We start from the raw sequence: 21,523 nt of genomic DNA on the forward strand, positions 1-21,523 counted from the left end.
TATGTTGTTGAAACAAAACTTTGCTAATTGTAGGTAATGAATATCTTGAAATGTTACAGCTTGAACTTTACCATGTTACTTTGTTTTCTCTTTAAAGAAAATGAACTTCGGAAACAAGTGTGAAAGAAATAGTCTTCCTGAAGTCGGAAAAACAGCACCACAGTTCTCAGCAAAGGCTGTGAATGGAGAGAACGTGCACGAATTATCACTTTCTTCGTTTAATGGGAAACAGTTGGTTATGTACTTCTATCCGAAAAACTTGTAAGTATGACATTTTCTGTAGGCTATAAAACTGGATATGTGTGATGTATGTTTGATCGAACACTTCAGCAAGAGTAGTAGTTTCATGATGGCATGTTGTTCCAAAAACTGGTCCTACAACGTACTAGTTAATATATTATCAAACTAAACATTATAATCTAATGTTTATGTCTATATTTACAACAATTTTAAACATTTATAAAATCATACTTCTTGAAGGAATCTTCAAAATACATGTTCTCGTCACGTTCTAAATATTTAGAAACTAAACATAGGTTGATTTTGAGAGAGATGTGATTAAATAATAAATAAGATATATTAAATTATTAGAAACATAAGGGAATACGCACTAACTCCGTTCATTGCGTCTAATAGAGTTTTCCTGAATGTTTTATACCGCTGTGTTGTACTTCTATTTACGAAGTTTTTACTCACATGAAGATCAAATCATTTTATAAACACATTTTGCACTTATGTTGCAAGAGTTCAAAATTAGAATAATACCTCTTGTTAAACTGTCTGTTGATGTAGAAAATATTTTACGGTGGTTTCTTTATGAAAGAACTAACGGTTTGTCTGTATATGTTAACAGTATGAGAGCTCTGTAGACACAAAAAAATGTAGAGCCTAAGACGGACTCAAATTGTTAATGTGTACAGAAGGTGACGCACATTGTTAATATCAGATTGTGAGAACAGCATAAGTGGTCGAAACTTGTGAAAGTTTCAATTTTCATAGTAGTTTATTTGGGTTAAATCAGTTAAGTGAGAGCCTGAAGAAGGTTGCTGACATTTTATCTTTTCATTGGATTTTCCCTTGTTCTTGTCGACGCCAACCTGGCGGGACTTGTGTGCAGCTGTTTCCCTTGCTCCACCTTTTCAGTCTGCAACGACAGCAAAGTGCAACTCTTTTAACCAATAATCGTAATTATGCAAGTTTTTATCCATATTTTAAATAATGCATCATGAGCAGCGATTAGTGTGTGAGACTAGTAAGTAGTGGGCGACATAGAAGGCACGAGAAGCACATATCATTTGGCGGCAATGGCGGCGGTATATCGTATATACGGTTACCATAACAAAACTATCAAATGCCGGACATTCTTTCAGAATGTGTCTGACTTCCCACAGAAAGACATGTTTTTTATATATTATTTTGAAATCTGCTTACAATTGTGATGATGTTGAAGCTTTATTGTTTATAGAAACAGAATGATATTCTGTCTGCAACCCTTCGAAGCCAGCAGCCAGCAGAATGATACTTTTCTTTTGAAAAAAAAAAAAAAAAAAAAGTACTTGCAACAAATACTTGCAAAATTCTCGATAAGTCATATTTTGAAATTGTTTTATTGCAGTGACCCCCTTAACCGATTATATTATTACATGATTTCTTTATTTTGTCCACTGAGCGTTGATTAGACAAAGAACTTTTTCATTCGCTGCATTACTGCTTGGAATTGCAATACTCTTTGTTTTAATAGTATTGTTGTTTCTGACTAATTAATACCACTGCTAGTGAAGAATAAATTTTGATCTATACTACAAGTTCGTAGTAGACCAGAGGCACAGTGTGAGCCACATCATGAATGTATATTGTGTGTTCCATTATTCACATAACACAAACTGTTTAAGAATTTCTTATTTTGTAATAAAAACAAAGTGCAATACAAATACACCGGATAAATACGATAATGCCGGATAATTGAAAAATAGTTGAGATATCAGCCGGACATGGTGAAAAAACGATAAAAGCAGGCCTTGTCCGGCACGGACGGATGGCAACACTTCGTGTAGGGATATATATATATATATATATAAACTGTGATCCCAGAACAAATAATTATTTGAAGTGGAAACTGCACTATTTTGAGATAAGTTGCAATAACATTAATTACGTTTACGTAAGAGCATAACCTCACATTGTTTTTTGTCAGGTAAGAAGGTAAAAGACATTTATTAAAGTAGTTGTGTCAAATGTGAAATGTTTGATTTGTTCAACATTTTCTTCAATTTCCACAAAGTGCTACCACATTCGGTTGTCATCACTATTAACTTCATTCGTATTTTATTTGTTCGGTTTCTTCTCTGTTGTAGGTCGTTTTTTAGAGGAAAGTAATTACTACGGAATTATTATTTCTCAAGACGACATACAATGGGAGAGTAACTTTTGTAGTAAATCATACTATTTAATTCATAAAAAAAACTTAAGTATTACCAGAGCAAGTACTGCCGAGGAGTTGGTACTCGAACATAAGTACCTTGAAAATCATCACAAACCATTCAGGAAGTCTTACAGAAGCAATCAATATAGTTAGTGTTTTCACTGTATTATTATTATTAAAAATGCAATTTCTGTCTTTATGAACATTCACTGTAGTTGACTAATTCATGTCTTCATACGAGGTGTTTAGACTAAATCATGTTAGCAAATTGTAGACTCACCTGGAATCCTTACTCCAATTAAGGAACTACAGCAAGATTTTCTGCTGTAAGGATTTAAGTTGTAAGAATGAAAAGTATGCATCTGGGTATTTTGATCGCTGTTGAACCTTGCGAGTGAGTTTCTGCATAAAGGTAGGGGCCGCGGTGGCTCAGTGGTAGAGCGTTCACCTCTGTGCTTGGGGTCCCGGGTTCGATCCCAGGTTCCGCCAAGTGAACTTTGTGGTGGACAAACACCGTATGCGTGGGTTTTCTCGGGGTTCTCCCGTTTCCTCACACTCTCTTCATTCCACCATTTCATTCATTCCTCATCATCGTCTCCTTTAGCCTAACCGGCACAACCGCGGGACCTATAACTTAAAGATTTCATTTCATTTTTTCTGCATAAAGGTATGCATTGTGTGTATCAGAGATTGTCTTAAGTAGCAAAAAGTTTGAAGTAAATTAATTTCTGCCTTTTTCAAATAATCTTGAGTGCAAATAATTTTAATTTCTGTAAAAGTCGTACGAATGTTCAGCTACTGTACAGTAACTAAAGGTGTTTATTCACTAGTCGGGTCTAGAGACCTGGGTTTTTTAGGCATATTCTAAATTATATTTTTCACAAATGTAATTACTCGTTATATTCTGAAAGTAGTTTTCTTGAAGGATATCTTCTCAATTAAGAAATAAATCTGAACATCCGTATTTGTAATTTAGAAATTTATTTTTGATAAACACTAAATTATGGAACTATGACCATTTCCATTGTATTTGAACGCGACCCAGGGTCGTACATATGATATAAATATCAAGAAACAGATCCCCAAGTTATACGGGTTTCAAATGCTTTAACTTTTGACCCTGGTTACCACTTAGTGTATAAAAAGGTTCTAGTGTAGACTGGTTAGTTAGTGTTCATTGTTCATGCTCTGTATATTAGTGCAAGCCATGATCAGGTTTATAATAATTAAATCTCACAAATTTTCTTTTGTACTCGTTTTATCTATATATATAAAAGAGAACGCACAAAATCCTTTGTCCGCTCATCACGCTAATACGGCTGAACCGATTTCTTTCATTTTTGGGGGGTTGTTAGGATTTGGACCCTAGATGGTTTTTATCATATCACTTTAATTTTCAATTACCAGTGTCTTGAGATAATTGACCAATCAGGTGTCCATACGTACAAAAAATCCTTTGTACGCTCATCACGCTAATACGGCTGAACCGATTTCTTTCATTTTTGGGGGGTTGTTAGGATGTGGACCCTAGATGGTTTTTATCATATCACTTTAATTTTCAATTACCAGTGTCTTGAGATAATTGACCATTCAGGTGTCCATACGTAGAAATCCTTTGTTATTAGTTCATCATAGGTATAAAAATAAACGTATTTATATGCAACCCGCATGACCCTGTGACTCGGCGGGTTAACATAACTGACAGGCGCTATAAATCACTTGAAAGCGAAAAAGTAAAAATTATCTAAGTAACAAAGTTTATTGCGTTCCGGGATGACCGCAGCGAAGCGGGGCGGGTTGGGGTGACCGCAGCGAAGCGGGGCGGGTTAACATAAATGACAGGCGATATAATGTTAACATTTACTGCAATCTTCTATGGTTTTTATCATATCACTTGAAAGCGAAAAAGTAAAAATTATCTAAGTAACAAAGTTTATTGCGTTCCGGGGTGACCGCAGCGAAGCGGGGTGAACGCTGCTAGTTCAGAATAAATATTTTAATACTTAGTATCTTGGTGTTTTGTACTTCGATCTCAAAATGCATAGTTTAATACGAATGGTTATGAAAATAGTACTAAAGTACAGTACTGGAAAGTTATTATTTATGGGTTTAATGGAGTAATATTGGTTCTGTGCGCTAATTCAATAGCTCAGTATGGTCTCTGTTAGAGTAAAATTGAGGGGTGTGGGTGAAAACTTTATTATTATTATTATTATTATTATTATTATTTTATTTTAATGTCCTTTGTTCAACAATTTCGTGTTTGTGCGGTATCAACTTTTTTGACCACTCTCCTCAGTTTATATTTCTTAATCTTTACTGCTGATGTAAAAATTTCTTGCCGACCGCTAATAAACTTTATTTCTTTCTTTCATCAGCTCTTATTCTTATGCATCGGATATTTTGTTTCTGATGGAAAACACACTACGATTCCAAAATTACAACTGCAGTGTCATCGCAGTGTCGTGCGAGAGTGTCGGCTCACATATGTTTTGGTAAGTTCAACATTGATAAAATTTGTATCATTGTAGTAGACAGAAGAGAATTTCCTTTGTGTTTGTAGAGTAGCTGACTCTGGGTTTACACAGAAGGAGGGTAAATTCCGTAACAATTTGTTATAGTTTTTGATTAGTAAACTAAAAATAGGTCTATATAACTAAGGTTTAGACTTGCAATATCAGTGCAGTATCATCACTGAAATATATCGGTTCCCATTTTCTAGATTTGTTGCTTGATGCATTAATTAGCCACTGTCATATGTATCAACAACAGAGTAGATTGTCATACCTTCAAAAATTGTCTCTGCAGCCTATTTGACAGAACATTCATCTCCAAAAGTGATGTATACAAAAAAGAAAGCGAAATAATGTCTATAAGATATGTTAGATTCACCAAACTACTATGACAATAGTCGCTTTACAAGACACAAAGAAAGGAAGTGGGATCTAAAAATCGAAACTTTAGAAAATCCTAGAGAGGCGTAAATGAGTAAAATTTTGCCAATAATAGTTTGATTTATCTTTCATCCGTTATACGCAAAAAAATGTTCGCATATACTGTAACTTCCACATTTTCATTAATAACTCAGTGTTCTTAATATACTAGCATATATTACCCGCTTCGCTGGGTTTAAACGAAAATTAAAATGTACAACTCCGTTTTTCATGTGTTTAGTACCCGTGAAATATGCTGTTTTCGTTTTTAATGGCATCGATTTAAACAGCATCGGAAAGATCATTGATCATCTCGGCGACCCCAAAAATCATGGATTCGATACTAATATTGGTCATTTTCGGTCATTTATAAGTATATTTCCCCCTCCCCCATGTTGCGGGCCATGGCATCGAAAGTGTCACTGTTCATCTCAGCGACCCCCCAAAAAATGTGGACTCAGCACTAATATAAATCATTTTCCATCATTTTTAAATATCTCTTCCTTCCCCTCCCCCAAGTTGTGGGGTTGAATTTGAATTTAAACGGGACCGAGAGTACCACTGTTCATGTAAGCGACCCAGAAAACTATAAATTCGACCCTGATAGTGGCCATTATCGATCATTTTTATATATCTCTTTCTCCCCTTCCCGCAAGTGACTGAGCTGATTTTGCATTTAAGCCGGATCGAAAATGTCACAGTTCATCAGAATGATTCCGAAAACTATGGATTAGACACTAATATTGATCATTTTCGATTATTATTATATATAGCTCCCCCTCCCTCTCCCCCTCCTCCCTGCTGCGGCACACGGTATCAGAATTCTCACTGTTAATCTCAGCTACTCCTGAAAGTATGGATTCGACACTAATATTAGTCATTTTCGATCATTTTTAAATATTTATCTCCCTTTCCTTCGTTATACCCTACCCCTCCCCAACCATCAGGGCTGAACTTGGATTAAACACTAATATCGGTCATTTTTGATCATTTTAAAATTTCTCTCCCCTCCCCTACGTTGCATCGTCAAAGTGAATAGCTTAAAGCAATCCCTGTTTCTAAACTCACGTATGTTGAAAATTGGATTGAGATCGGTCCGGTGGTTCTAGAGTGATGAAGTCACAAAGGCAGTCATTTTTATTTATTTTTTTACATTTATCTCCCCCTCCCCTCCCCTACGTTGGTTCGTCAAAGTGAAACGGTAAAAAGCACCCAAGGCCCGATCCTTATATATGTTGAAAATTTGATCGAGATTGGTTGGGTGGTTCAAAAGTTATTAGGTTTTATTATTTTTTATTTATACGTCCCCCTCTCCTACCCCTCCCCTAGGATGTACCGTTAAAGTAAAATTACAAAAATGTTTCCAGATCCAAACCTCATATATCTTGAAAATTTGATTGAAAAATTAAAATGAAATCTTTCAGTTTTACGTCCCACGATTATGCCGGTTAGGCTAAAGGAGACGGTGATTATGAGAAATGAATGAAATGGTACAATGAAGAAAGTGGGAGGAAACGGGAAATCCCCGAGAAAACCCACGAGCACGGTGTTTGTCCACCACAAAGTCCACACGGCGCGAGCTGGGATCGAACCAGAGACCCCAAGCACCGGAGGTGAACGCTCTACCACTGAGCCACCGCGCCCCCTGAAAATTTGATTGAGATCGGTCAGATAATTCAAGAGTTATTAAGATACAGAAATAGTCACTTTCAGTCTTACATAAATTGATTTATATATATATATATATATATATATATATATATATATATATCCTTCTCCTCCCCTACGATGCTCTGTTAAATTTAAATCATAAAAACGATCCCAGGCATGAACCTCATCTATGTTGAAAATTTGATCAAGATCTGTCAAGTGGTTCAGGAGTTGTTTTATTTATTTTTTACTCCCCCTCCCCTTCTACCATCAAAGTGAATAGGCTAAAACCAGCCCAGCCTTGAAACTCATCCATGTTACAAATTTGAACGAGATCGGTGCGGCGGTTCAGGAGATTTTGTCACAAACATACTGATTTTCAATTTTATATATATAGACTAGCTGATTCTGCGCTGTCTATTCAGCGCATCGTTCTGTTATGACCATAAATCTCCTTCCTACTGTCCATCTCTCCTTACTCACACAAGTAAATTATAGGAGACTCACAAAGGAAGTGAATTGCTGTGTATAGATGTTGGAGTGAGTTTGCATAAATTTCTAAAAGTAATACGATATCAAGTGGAAATATTTTTTTAAATAAATTTATATCCGTTCGAGTACGCCTCATTGCGTCTCTTGAGACCTTTGAAGTAGGGATGGTCAGAACCGTTCCTGGTGGAACCAGTTTTCGGCTCTAAATGGATTCGGTTCTTGCGGTTCCAGAACCGGTTTTTCGAATCCAGGTTTGGAACCAGTTCCCAAAAACCGGTTCCGGAACCAGGTTTTCGGATCCAGGCCTGGAACCGGTTCCGGCGAAACCGGGCCTTTGTGGTCAACCCTACGCTAAACCCGAGCTGCTGGCAGACTGTGAACAGTGTGCTAGATGAAATGGTGAAAGCGACAGGCGGGCTCCCAGGCGGCGGCCGCTTGTCTCATTTGGCTAAACGAACTGGGTAACTCGCAAACTCATTTGGCTAGACACCCACTGGTGGACCAAAATTTTTTCTGGGGGGCAGAAACTGGTCTGGGCATGGTCCTCTTTGCAGTATTTTGAAGGTGAACTTTGTGCCTCCTTTACGGGTCTTTGATGGCTTTCGGATCCACGTCTGGAACCGGTTCTTAAGATCCAATTCTGGAAACGTGTTTTCGGATCCAGGTCTGGAACCCGTTCCTAAGATCGGGTTCTGGAACCTGCTCCGGAACTGGTTCCTAAGATCCGGCTCTGGAACATGTTCCGGAACCGGTTCTGAAAACCGGTTTCTCACGAAACCTGTTCCGCCGGAACCGGAACTTTGTGGCCATCCCTATTTTGAAGTTGCCAGCATACAATAGGTTTTGCTATTCATATTTAAGCAAAGCGCCTGCAATGTCCGTCAACCCACCATACGTAACTTCTCTACTGGTCGCCTAACGCCGTAGTTTCGTCCTGCAACAATGTTAATCTTATGGACTTAAAATATCCCATAAAATGTTGAATAGACCAATAACGATACGGTTTTTGAAAATTTGAATGAGAAATGGACAATCTACACAAAATTTGGAATCAACCAGTGAAAACGGCATGTTTCTAGAACTTGTGGTTTTCGAAGTCTCATTGTCAAAAGGATTGGTGACAAACATATAAACCTAGCATTTTAATATATAGACTAGCTGAACCTGCGCTCTTTACACAGCGCATCATTAACATATAAGCATGAATCTCCTTGTCATACTCACATCTGTACTTGTTCCTTTGAAGACACAAGTGAAGGATATCTTGATGAAAATCTTCAAGGGGTACCATAAAGAGGAGATTTTTTCAATATCTCGCACCGTTTGTAAGATTGAGCCTACTTCCGGTTGGAGTTTATAATTTATGTATGATCAGTGTTTTCTTTCTTCTTGCATGCAGTATGTAATAAGCAAATACATTACACACACAATTAATTATAATGTCAGTGATATATGGTGTTCATTTGGCAAAACACTCCAAACAATAAAGATTCATCTTAGCCTGGAGAAATGGTTATCCTTCGTTTTTCATTATATCATATAAATGTAACCAAGAAAGTTCTGTCGCTTGTTCTGGAGGTTTGTGTTCCACACTGTGAGCTAATCCCCTCACCATATAGACGTGGCAATGATCATGGAACTAGAAAGATGGAACAACCGCCACTTGGAAGCTTTTCCAAATCTGAACACAAACAAAAGCTAGCCTAATTGGTGCACCATGCGTAGTTTTTGAGATCTAGCATGAAATATATCCAAACATTTAATTTTTTCCGGGCTATAACTATCGTCACGCATGTGCTTTCTTCGTGTTTTTACCATGTTCTTACATTTTTTTTAATGTAATGTGTCATGATTTTTTTTTTTTTTTTGTAATAATTTATTCACATACAGAATTACTTTGTGGCCTAAACAGCAATATTTTAGAACTTAGCCCTCCTGAGATATTACGCCCCAAAAATGGCATCAAAATCACAAACTTCAACTTTCGGACTCCCATAAATCTACAGTGTTAGTAGTATCAATAGCTGTTGATATTTCTGCAGACTCTTTACATGTAATAGTACTCAGCAAAAAACTTATGAACCCCACCTTATGCCATTCCAAAACACAGTCCCTTTAAAAGTAATTTTTTGTACTTTTTCTGGTGATTTCATGTATTGGTTTGCAACCCTGCATATTTATTTATAAGCAACAGTATATATTCTCCGCGTACCTCAGTCTCTTCTGTGAACATTCATTTTTGTTTGGTGTTCGTCTAATTCGTACGTCCTGAGCAACTGCAGTTTTCGTAAACGCTTGAAAATGCCAAAATTGGCACTCCACCGTCAACAAAGATTGCCGCCATTCAAGAAAACTTGTAAATACGACAACGTGAATAGTGTTATTGACCTTCTCATACACAAGGTTCGTCACACTCAAATTTTTATAGTTTTCGGAGATGATCGAGCAACCATTTTCACTATCTTTGGACCACTTCAGATGGATTGACTCACAAATAAAGGATAGGAGACTCACAAAAGAAGTGAATTACTATGTATAGATGTTGGAATGAGTTTGTTGCAAATTTGTAGAAGTAACACGATATCAAGTGGAAATATTTTTTTTTCTAACAATCCATATCCGTCGGAGTACACCTCATTGCGTCTCTTGAGGCCTTTCAAGTTGCGAGCATGCAATGAGTTTTGCCTAGGGATGGCCAGAACCGGTTTTCGGCTCTGAACGGATCTGGTTCTAGAATATCCGGTTCCGGAACCGGTTTTTCGGTTCCAGGTCTGGAACCGGTTCTGAAAACCGGATCTCCAATAACCGTTTCCGCCGGAACCGAAACTTTGTGGCCATCCCTACGTTAACCCCGAGCTGCTGGCAGGCTGGGAACAGTGTGCTACATGAAATGGTGGAAGCGACAGGCAGGAGCCCAAGCGGCGGCCGCTTGTCTCATTTGGCCAAACAAACTGGGTAACTGGTAAACTCATTGGCTCTGGGGGGGGGCACAAGCAGGTCTGGACGGGGAGGGCACAAGCGCATGGTCCTCTTTGCAGTGTTTTAAAGGTGAACTTTGTACCTCCTTTAAGGACTTTCAGATCCAGGTCTGGAATCGGTTCCTAAGATTCGGTTCTGGAACCGTATTTTTGGACCCAGGTCTGCAACCGGTTCTGAAAACCGGATCTCTAAGAACCGGTTCATTGCGGAAACGCTTCTATCGGAACCGGATCTTTGTGGCCATCCCTACTAAGCAGAACGCCTGCAATGTCCGTCAACCCTCCATACGTAACTTCTCTACTGGTTGCCTAGCCGTAGTTTCGGCCTGCAACAATGTTAATCTTATGGGCTCAAAACGGCCCTTAAAATGTTGAATAGAACAATTACAACATGATTTTTGAAAATTTGAATGAGAACTGGACAATCTACACAAAGTTTGGAATCAGCCAGTGGAAACGGCATGTTTCTAGCACGTGTTGTTTCCGAGATCTTATTGTCGAAAGGATTGGCGACAAACCTATAAACCTAGCATCATAACATATAGACTAGCTGAACCTGCGCTTTTCACACAGCGCATCATTCATATATGAGCATGAATCTCCTTGTTATTCCTCACATCTGTGCATGTCCCTTTGCAAACACAAGTGAAAGAAATCTTGGTAAAAATCAGCAAGAGATACCGTAAAGGAGAGATTTTTTTTCGATTACTCTTTCAATATCTCGTACCGTTTGCAAGATTTGAACCTACTTCCGGTCGAAGTTTTTAATTCATGTATGATCTGTGTTTTCTTTCTTCTTGCATGTAGTATGTAATAAGAGAATACATAAACTAAGTAACTCTATGGCCTATGGAACCCGGAGGTTCAATGCTGCGTTCACAAAAGCTCTCCACTGACTTCTATCCGTAACCACTTGGATTCAGTTTCTACTTTCTATTCCTATCTCTGCGAGATCCATCTTAATATTGTCCTCCCATCTGCGCCTACGTCTTCCTAATGGTCGTTTTCCGGCTTGCCTCCCAGTTAAGATTTTGAAAGCGTTCCTACTTTCTTTTATCCTGGCTACATGACCTGCCCACCTGAGTCTCCTAGATTTGGTAACCCTAACAATGTTGGATAAACCTTATAAATTATGTAGTTCCTCGTTATGAAGATTCCGCCATTCCCTATTCCCGTTTCTCTTGGGTCCGAATATTCGTCTCAGGATCTTGTTCTCAAATACTTTCAATCTATGTTCTTCGTTCCGAGTAAGAGACCATATTTCGCAACCATACAGAACAACAGGCATGATTATCATTTTATACATTTTAAAATAAGCTAATACATTACACATACAATCAATTATGTCAGTGATATATGGTGTTCATTGGGCAAAACACTCCAAACAATAAAGATTCGACTTAGACTAGAGAAATGGTTATCCTTCGTTTTTCATTATGATTTGGCCATGAAACAAACACCTGAGAGATATACAGCCCCTATATACAATTATATAGTGTTGGAATATATAATAGGTAAGATATAATGCTTTAATGTTTTTGTTTTCTTAAATTTCAACACTTCCAATGTGCCCGTAAAAATGTAATAAATAAATAAATAATGGCCATATTTTTTTTTAAATTTCTACGCAAAATTTGCAATCGATCAGTTGAAACGTCATCTTTCTAGAGCCTTTAGTTTCCGAGATTTCACTGTCGAAAGGATTTGCCACAAACATATAAACGTCCACAAACGTACAGTTTAAAAAACTTCAGAGATGGCAGCACAATTCATTTGCATTTATTTCGGAGAAGGCTTATTAAAATTCAAAGGCTTTGAACAGTAATTTAAAAGGATAAACTTTGTGAAAAAAGATCTTTTTAAGTAATTTATTTAAAGTACACCTTTTTAAAAATATCTGTCTTTGTTATAAACGTGAAATCACAAATAACCGTAAATAAAAGGTTTGAAAGCTCAAGTTATAGGTTGGATCTCTGTCGCTCTTAATTGCTATTGTAGTATTTTAATAGATAGATTATTGCTTCCTTAACAGAGCAGAGCATTAATGAATAGTTATTTATGATTTTTGAGAAAAAATAAAGCAAAATAAGAAAATTATAAGCAAAAAACCTTTGTTGTTATGAAACCATAATCAGTCAAATAATTACGCGAAGAATATTCCGGGACAAATTAGAGGGAAAATGACTCTACACACTTCACAGATATTAGGAACACTCACAGAGGTATATGTGAAGTGTAAAAATCAATCTACGAATTTCTGCGATAAGCATACAGTGAGTGAGTGAGTGACTGACTAACTGTGTGTCTTGTATTTTTCATTAAAAAAGTTAGTGTAATTCATAATCTGGAGTTTTATAAAGCGATTTGAATAACCATATAGAATATGTATACTACTTAAAATCGAATTAAATCACAATTCCAATAATATGTAATATCTTACTTTACTTGTTTATTTACATTGAATGTTTACTTATTTTATAGGATGAATATTAGCTGCTACATAAGACATAACTATCTACCTAGGTATAAATTGAATTTAATTAGGAAATCGATGTAGTAGCTATAAGTTTTTGAAAATGAAGTGTGTAATAATGGTTGTATTTGAAGTAGATTCTGTGTAATGGTGTAATTATTTGCCGTAACAGCCTTGCAATAGTGTGCAGTTCAAATTGTCAATCCCATCATTTTACCTATTTCGCTGAAGTGTTAATGGAGTTTAGTATAAAATTATGAAACATTCAAAAACTGATCTAGCGGTGATGAGAAGTCAAATTTAATATATTTTATAAGATTACCTTTAAGTTTGTGTCTGCAACACATTAGATTTCCAACTCGCGTCCCGATGGAACAGCTTTGAACGCATTACGAAAGGTTTGGAACCCTCTTTAGAATCTATGCCCAACTCTCATATAGTCTTAATGCTCGTCGACGTTAACCTCTAAAGAAACTATTAGCTTAGCTAAGTGATTAGCACGTTGACTTCGGAATTGAACGTCCCAATTTCGGTTCTCAACTTCCTCGTTGAAACTTAATATTTTAGTAAACCCATGTAATAAAACTCAACGAATAAATATATTTTATTGTTGAATATAATTTAGTTTGTTTCTTCATGTCAAATCATGCTCGATAAAATCAGTTTTAGGGTACAAATATTCAATTTCTTTTCATGATAATTGTAATTTACGGTACAGATTGAAGTAATAATATTAGCTTAAACTGCTTAATTACCCACTTAACGTTTCAATACTGGAATTATATTTAATTTTGGTTTACATATTTACTATGATTGAATTGTAAAATCTCACTGTCTCTATCTGAAGTATTTCATTTGGAAAGCACTATCATTTGTCCCAAAAGTAATAGCGACAAATGAAACCATAGATTCCTGGCAGCAAAACAAGAAAAAATGTTTATATAACATACAGTCCGAAAATGGACAGGGGGCGGAGCTAGACAGTTTCGAATGTGGGGTAATGGAACTTCACACCTGCCTGCGGAATAATGATAGGACCTAGAAAGGGGGTTCAGAAAGACATAATAATCATATCGGCTTGACATGTTAAACGCATGTTACATAACTGCGCCAGAGATTCTTCATACTTCATTTAGGGATTAACCGAATGTCTGTACGGCAGGGGTAATGAAACGGTGCAGTAAAGATGGAAACCATACAGAAACAAAGTTATCCATGGCACGATTGCACGCACATGTACAATAGGGGTCAAAGCAAAGATCACTTAGCATGGTTGCATAATAGTGGGCAATGGAAAGTGGTATACCAGATAGAAACTTCCAAAGAAAGGGTAGAAATAAGGACACGTGTAACTAGTCGTGTCATGTGCTGAAATAGGTAAAATCCACAACGACGTACTGTATGTGTAACGTAGTATCATACACAGAGTAGCACTACAAATTACTAGGTCATACGTGCTAACAATAAACGTGCCTACAGATGATGTTCAAAGGGATGTCCTCCCACATCTATGCAACGTGCTAATCGTGAGTTTCGAATGCATTCCCTCACTCCCAATGTGTTGCGTAACTGTATGCCGTTTTGTAAATCGGCAAGTTCTTTTCCCTAAGTGTGAAGTTCCCTTCCCCCCACATTAGAAGCTGTCTAGCTCCGCCCCTGTCCACTTCCGGACTATATCATATAAACTTTTTTTTCTTGTTTTGGTGCCAGGAATCTGTGGTTTCATTTTTCGCCATTACTTTTGGGACATTCTATATATATATATATACACAATATGTATGTATGTATGTTTTAGCGTTTTATTTAAGCAGTATCACATTGCAGTTTGCAACACAAAATCCTAGAAATGCAGTGAAAACGATAAATTGTATCGCAAAATGCGATGCACTGATTATCATAATTCATTATCAAAATGGTTAATTTTGCAAAAGAAAACAGTTTATCATTATCTTTCCTTTATGACAGAATGGTTCTCTTTCGATGTTACATAAAGTTAGATTAGTCAGTTATTAGTCTTCTTGAAAACGCGACGTTTACCTTTAGGTCTCTGTTGGCTCTCAATAACACAATCTGCTACCGACTACATACCAAATTATTAGAAACAGACCGCAGAACTGATGACAGACCATATCCTCTTCGACACTTTATTCTGTCTGTAAAGACTGGCTCAGTCGAGTCTCCAAACCCAAGACTCGAGTTTACTTTCCAAAAACTAGATTACTAGCTAAATTACGGGACCTTAGCAGTACTATTTTCTGCCCTCCTATTTTTTTCATATTTGTTTCATACTATTGGCCCAGACCGCTGCGTTCTTTTTTCTATCCTAGTCTTGCTTCCCAGCCACACTTTCCAAGCTTCATCTTCGCTGTCCCCTCTGTCTCTCTTTCATCCAGTTTCTTCCTTCTTTCCTCAGTCCTGGGTTTTCTGCCCATCCACGCTTTCCAAGCTTTATCTACGCTGTCCTTTCTCTCTCATATCCTGTTTCTCATTGTGATCAAGTTTCTCCATCTGATACCGGGTGAGGTATTTAAAACTGTTTTTGGAAATATCTGGAAAATTACAATAAAATCGGATTAAATATATATATATATAACAAAAGTTGTTCGTCTCGAAGGGGGACATCAAATAATATCACATTCGACCCGGGAGGGAGGGGTCAGCTTTCAAATCTTAAAGAGCAACCCCCATTTTTTATTGTATATTCGGATTTTCCGAGAAAAAATACGTAACTTTTTTTCGTTGCGTGATAGATGGCGCTGTAATAAACAAAAATCAAAATGAGTTACAAACAGTTGAAAAATTAGGCATTTAAAACTTTTGGAAACATCTGGAAAACTACAAATCAGACTTTTAAAAAGTTGTATCAAAACTTGTTCTTCTCGAATCGGGACTTCCAATGGTACCACATTTGACCCCCTACCCTACCCCCGGGGGGCGTGAGTTTGTACTGAACATTTTCCTTGCGGGATAGATGACGCTGTAATCGACAAAAATCAAAATGGGTAAACACCTCTGACAAATGATAAGAAAATGCTCGAAGTGGTGACTACTTTCTGCGATACATTTTTTATCATTCAAATTACTGTTTATGAAGTAGGGACTGCGATCGTGCGTCACAGTCCGTGCTTAGACCCTCGCTGTATTAACACATGAAATGTGTATTGCAGAAAACGGGCGCCATTTCGAACAGTTGTTTCAGTAAACAATGGAGATGTGTGAGAGGCAAATGGATTCGCCTGAAACAAGCACCTCGATGATGAGAGGCAAGAGGATTCACCTGAAACAAGCACCCTGAGATGAGAGGCAAAGAAAACACATTAAAAAAGCATCCCGAAGGGAACAAACTATTAGTACGTCCACCTCGTTGTTTCTGGGGAACGCTAAAACTAGATTTCAGTTCATTGATAAAACAAACCATAAATGTTTCCAACTGCTGTCCATTTCAATGACATCTGTGACAAATTACACCAACAATGTAGACAAGGTAATACGTTCTGGAGAATCAAGTGTTTTTGGTATAAAACACCGGTTTCTCAATACAGATTTTAGAACATCTGCCTTTCTAACCTCCTGAGATGGTGGTGGGGAAATAAACTATGGTGTCATTTGATAGCATTTGAGAAGATATCAAAACTATTAATTTTCCTAATCTAATGTGTATTTCTTGACATTTTATTTTGTAATTGTTTGTAACCCATTCTGATTTTCGTCAATTACAGCCCCATCTATCACGCAAATAAAAAAAAAAAAAAAAATCAATACAAATGTTACGTATTTTTTTTTCCCGGAGAGGGGGTCGAGTGGGATATCATTGGATATCCCACTTCGAGTGTAACAAGTTTTGTTACGACTTCTTTTAAATCCGATTTGTAGTTTTCCAGATATTTCCAAAAACAGTTTTAAATGCCTCACCCGGTATATCTGTTTTGCTATGCTTGGTTATTTTACATTGAAGTTACTGTGCAAAAATGTGTTCGGTTTAAAATATGGAAAACGACTTAGATCAGAGTAGCAGTTGGCTACAATTAGAAACCGGACTTTGCGTGAAATAAGTAATTTTGTTTTATCGTAAAAAATTAAGTTGACTTCGTCGTGCGTAATTCCAATTACCCATTTCTTCAAGTCATATATATATATATATATATATATATATATATATATATATATATATATATATATATATATATATATATATATATATATATATATATATAATATACCGGGTGAGGCATTTAAAACTGTTTTTGGAAATTTCTGGAAAACCACAAATCGGATTTTAAAAAAAGTTGTAATACAAGTTGTTCGTCTCGAAGTGGGACATCCAATGATATAGTACGTCCGCTATCCTGGTATACAGTTGCTGTCCGATGCTGACACACCGCGGGTGGTGTAGGATGTCACCAAACTAAGTATTGGGGCTTATTTATGGCTGGTCGAAGGAAAGTCAGTGAGGGTGACAGATCTGTTGTTGCCACATTTTCCCTTTTGTGTTATTTATAGAGGTCTTTTTCTTAAAAAGAAACTACATTAAAACATAATACCTAAGAATTTTGTATACGAGGAAACGGTTGCAAAACTGCTAATATATAGAGAAGTGGTCAGCGATTAATGATGATAATAATAATTATCCATATTTAAGTATTACGTTTGTCCTACAGATTCCCTAAGTAGGTTTTAAATGAGCACATATGATTCTTTTACTAACTAGTGAATCCGTAATGACTTTAAGAAACAAGCAATTGGAATTGTGCAGACCAGGAAATAAACCTTCATAATTATAACAAAAGCACAATAACATGAATTCACGCAGATGTTCATTTCTAATTTATATTTCAGCCAAATGCTACTGGAACTTCTTTATTTTATATTTTTTCACTAGTTCCTAGAGTTTTTCCTAGTGTTGCTTTAGTTCTACGTCTTTTCTACACGGCTAATTAAGCGTAATTTATTGTTAGGATATATAGTATTAGAATTGTGTTGCTCCCGAGATGAGAAATATATTTTAAATTCCCAACGAGATTAGAAAAATGACCATTCTCGTCTCATTTTCGAGGCTAGAATCGAGACGAGACAATAAATTTCACGAGTCTGGTGGGCAACTCTAGTTTATCCCAGTCTTAGTTCTCAAACTTTGTTTTATTAATACATGAATCATAACATAAAATCATAAGTTGATAGAATGATTGTATGAACACAGTGCAGAACTTTTTTTTTTTTTTTTTTTTTTTTTGATACGCAAGTCTTACGCCATATACTCAATGATAAATATGGTTTGAGTGTTATATCATTCCCGTCATGAACCTCTTGTTACGCTTAAGAATTCTGGTAACTTTTAGATGAAATTAAGACAAGTGAATGTTGTTTCATGGTTGAAACTATGTAATACTTCCAAACCATCCGAATACAATACTTAAAACTTCGAAGTAGTCGGCTACATCTACAACTACTGGATGTAATAGAGGAATAATATCAAAGAAAGAACTTTTTCCTGAGTCCATATATAGAAAACATTTCTCGCTATTCCCTACTGTTTTGTTCAGTGGCGAAATGTTGAAACCAAAAATCGTTAATTTGGATCATTTCCAGTTTGAATAGAGGATTAAAGGAGAGTATAGAATCTACTCTTGGGACGCTGAATAGATTGCAAAAGAAGTGCTTCTCAATATCTTTTCCAGTTCTTGCTCCATGAAAACCAGAAATACTATTGAAACCAGAAGTACTATAGATTGAACTACTTCCGCTTTCGATAGTGTTGTAGGTTGTGATTATATACAGGGTGGGCCATTTTAATTAATCCACGAAAATATCTGAAAAATGATAAAACATAGAAAAAATGTTTCAAGTACACGTTATATATTGCTAAGGGGGAAACCCAATTCCGCCAAAAGTACCCCTCCCCGCGCCCCGTAAATGGGGGTAACGGGGGTAACTTTGAAATGTCAAATGGGAACATGGGTCGAGTAATACCTCGTTCGAAAGGTCTTGGAAAACTAAGTAACGCTGTACCAAAAGATGTTCCATATTGTGCACTGGTTTCAAAATGGCCGCCATAATATGGTTCGGAAACTCCAGTACCCGTAGTGTGAAAACCATGGAAGGTAAATGAATGGAACAAAATTGAAATACGTAAATATCATAGGGCATATCGAACGGTGTGGTCCCTGTGTTCCCAGTGGCCTACCTAAAGGGGTCTTGGGGGCTAACTTCAAAATTTCAAATAGTAACATGAGTCGAGTAGTACCTCGTTCGATAAATCTTGCAAAATCTAACATATTGCGGGAGAAAACGATTGATGTGAAATGGCAGTGTTTTCAAAAGGCCGCCGAAACATAGTATCCGTGTCATAGAAAAGGTGTAGTACCCGTAGGTGAAAGCGATTGGAGATAAATCAACAAAAGAAAAACTGGAGTAGCTAACTGACGTAAGGCACATCGAGAGGTGTTGTCGGGGTGACTCCAAGGGCCAACTGAAAGGTATCCGGGGCCAACTTGAAAATTTCAAATAGCAGCCTGAAGCGAGTAACATCACGTTACATAGACACGTTAATATCAAACAGCTTCTGTAAGAAAATTTTCGACATGAGACACCGTTTTCAAAATGATCGCAAAGTCATGGTGACTGTGTCTAAGAAAATGTCTAGTGCCCATAGTATGAATACGGTTAGACATAAATGAAAATAACGAAAATTAAATAGGAAAACCACGGAGGCGTTCCAAGGCTCGAGAATAATACAACAGAGATAAAAAATATTAGAGTAAAATTGCCATAATGTATAGAGAGAAATCCAAGTCCTGCAAAATAATCTCTCCCTGCGCTCTGTATGTGAGTGGGGTGGAAAGTAAAGTGAAAGTTCAAACGAGAACTCTACTTTAATTCGTAAATTAAGGCTAAGCTTACAAATAGGTATGGTGTGGTTGAAACATTTGTTTGTAAGGATGACGCTGTAGTGACTAAAAAAAGAGAAACTTTTATGCAATGCGTGCTGGTTATTCAGAAAGCATTTCGGGGATATACGTACACACCGTTTCGTCCCTCAAGCTCACAATATGACATGAATGCTAATAGTTAATCAAAATGTAACTGTGGCCATCCGCGTTAACTTAGTGCACCAATTCTCTATGCATAAAGTCTGCCTTCCAAACAGCATTGGGTAGGTCAAGCGTACGCCCGATCCGTTGTCCGGTCGGACATTGAAATTTTGAAGTTACCCCACAAGACCCCTTCAGGGAAGCCACTGGGATCACAGGGATTACATCATTCGATGTGCCCTATGATATTTACGTATTTCAATTTTGTTCCATTCATTTACCTTCCATGGTTTTCATACTACGGGTACTGGAGTTTCCGAACCATATCATGGCGGCCATTTTGAAACTAGTGCACAATATGAAACATCTTTTGGTACAGCGTTACTTAGTTTTCCAAGACCTTTCGAACGAGGTATTACTCGACCCATGTTCCCATTTGACATTTCAAAGTTACCCCCCGTTACCCCCATTTACGGGGGGCGGAGAGGGCTACTTTTGGCGGAATTGGTTTTCCCCCTTAGCAATATATAACGTGTACTTCAAAAATTTCTTCTATGTTTTATCATTTTTTAGATATTTTCGTGGATTAATTAAAATGGCCCACCCTGTATATATATATATATATATATATTACTCCTGAGACCATGAATCGATTGCAGAAAAATGTTCCTCGCTGTCTATTACTACTTTTGTTCTATGGCGATAAATATTGAAACCCGAAATGATTATTTTTAATTACTTCTGGTTTGAATAGAGGGTTAATGGAGAAGACAGGACCTTTCTGGGATGCTGAATCGATTGCAAAATCTGCATCTCGATATCTCCTATTATTTTGGCTGTGATAACTGACGTCAGACGAACGGACGGACAAACCCGTTCTATAAGACTTCCGACACTTATGCATAGCATAGTTTGAAAATCTAAAAAATCAGGTCATAAATTTTGTATGCGAATTTACAAAATGAAACGAGACGAGGACATCTTTTTCGATAATCGAAGCTAGAGAAAAAAAATCTTCGAGAAGAGAGACAAGATGTAACTTACAAAATTTAGGTAAGGAAACCCTATTTCTCGTGTCGACTCGTGAACACCACTATATCAGACGTATTTCTTATTATATTGGTAATAGTATTCGAACTGTGTTACACAATAGGCTTCCGTGTCATCAAAATTGGAGAGTGCGTCTATTACAGTATGTTGCTTAGGTTTTGCTACAATCAATAGTTATATTTATATAACGCTTATATTTTACTTATATTCTACTGCTATAGTATTTAATCAGTGTTCAAGGGAGACGTTTATGCTTATTGTGTTACATTGCTCTAGTTTCCAGGAAAATGTTTACTTTATCTGAGTTACGGGAAAGTAAAAGAAAAGTGTGTTGTGAATTTTAAAAAAAATATATATGACCGAAAAAAAGGGGAAAAAAAGGAAGAAGGAAAAATAGTCACTGACCATTCCTTTCTTGACAATTTGAAAAGACATGAAGCAACGTCGTACAAGCATTGATGGATCGGTTTTGCCAGTGGGAGAGTTGTCCGCTGGCG

At 36.9% G+C, this 21,523-nt stretch overlaps 1 protein-coding gene across 4 annotated transcripts in view; it reads left to right on the plus strand.

Moving 5' to 3' along the window:
- LOC145688204 (uncharacterized) overlaps nt 1-21,523 on the plus strand; it is a 272,126-nt gene that overhangs the window by 63,040 nt on the left and 187,563 nt on the right. For all 4 annotated transcript variants that reach the window (XM_081762090.1, XM_081762089.1, XM_081762088.1 and 1 more), the window contains 2 exons: nt 98-261; nt 4,801-4,917. In XM_081762090.1, the coding sequence (XP_081618216.1) occupies nt 101-261; nt 4,801-4,917 (278 nt within the window). In that variant the 5' untranslated portion in view covers nt 98-100. The remainder of the gene's footprint in view (nt 1-97; nt 262-4,800; nt 4,918-21,523) is intronic.

The sequence above is a fragment of the Thermobia domestica genome, chromosome 6 (assembly GCF_964235325.1).
Source record: "Thermobia domestica chromosome 6, izTheDome1.hap1.1, whole genome shotgun sequence".
NCBI lineage: Eukaryota > Metazoa > Arthropoda > Insecta > Zygentoma > Lepismatidae > Thermobia > Thermobia domestica.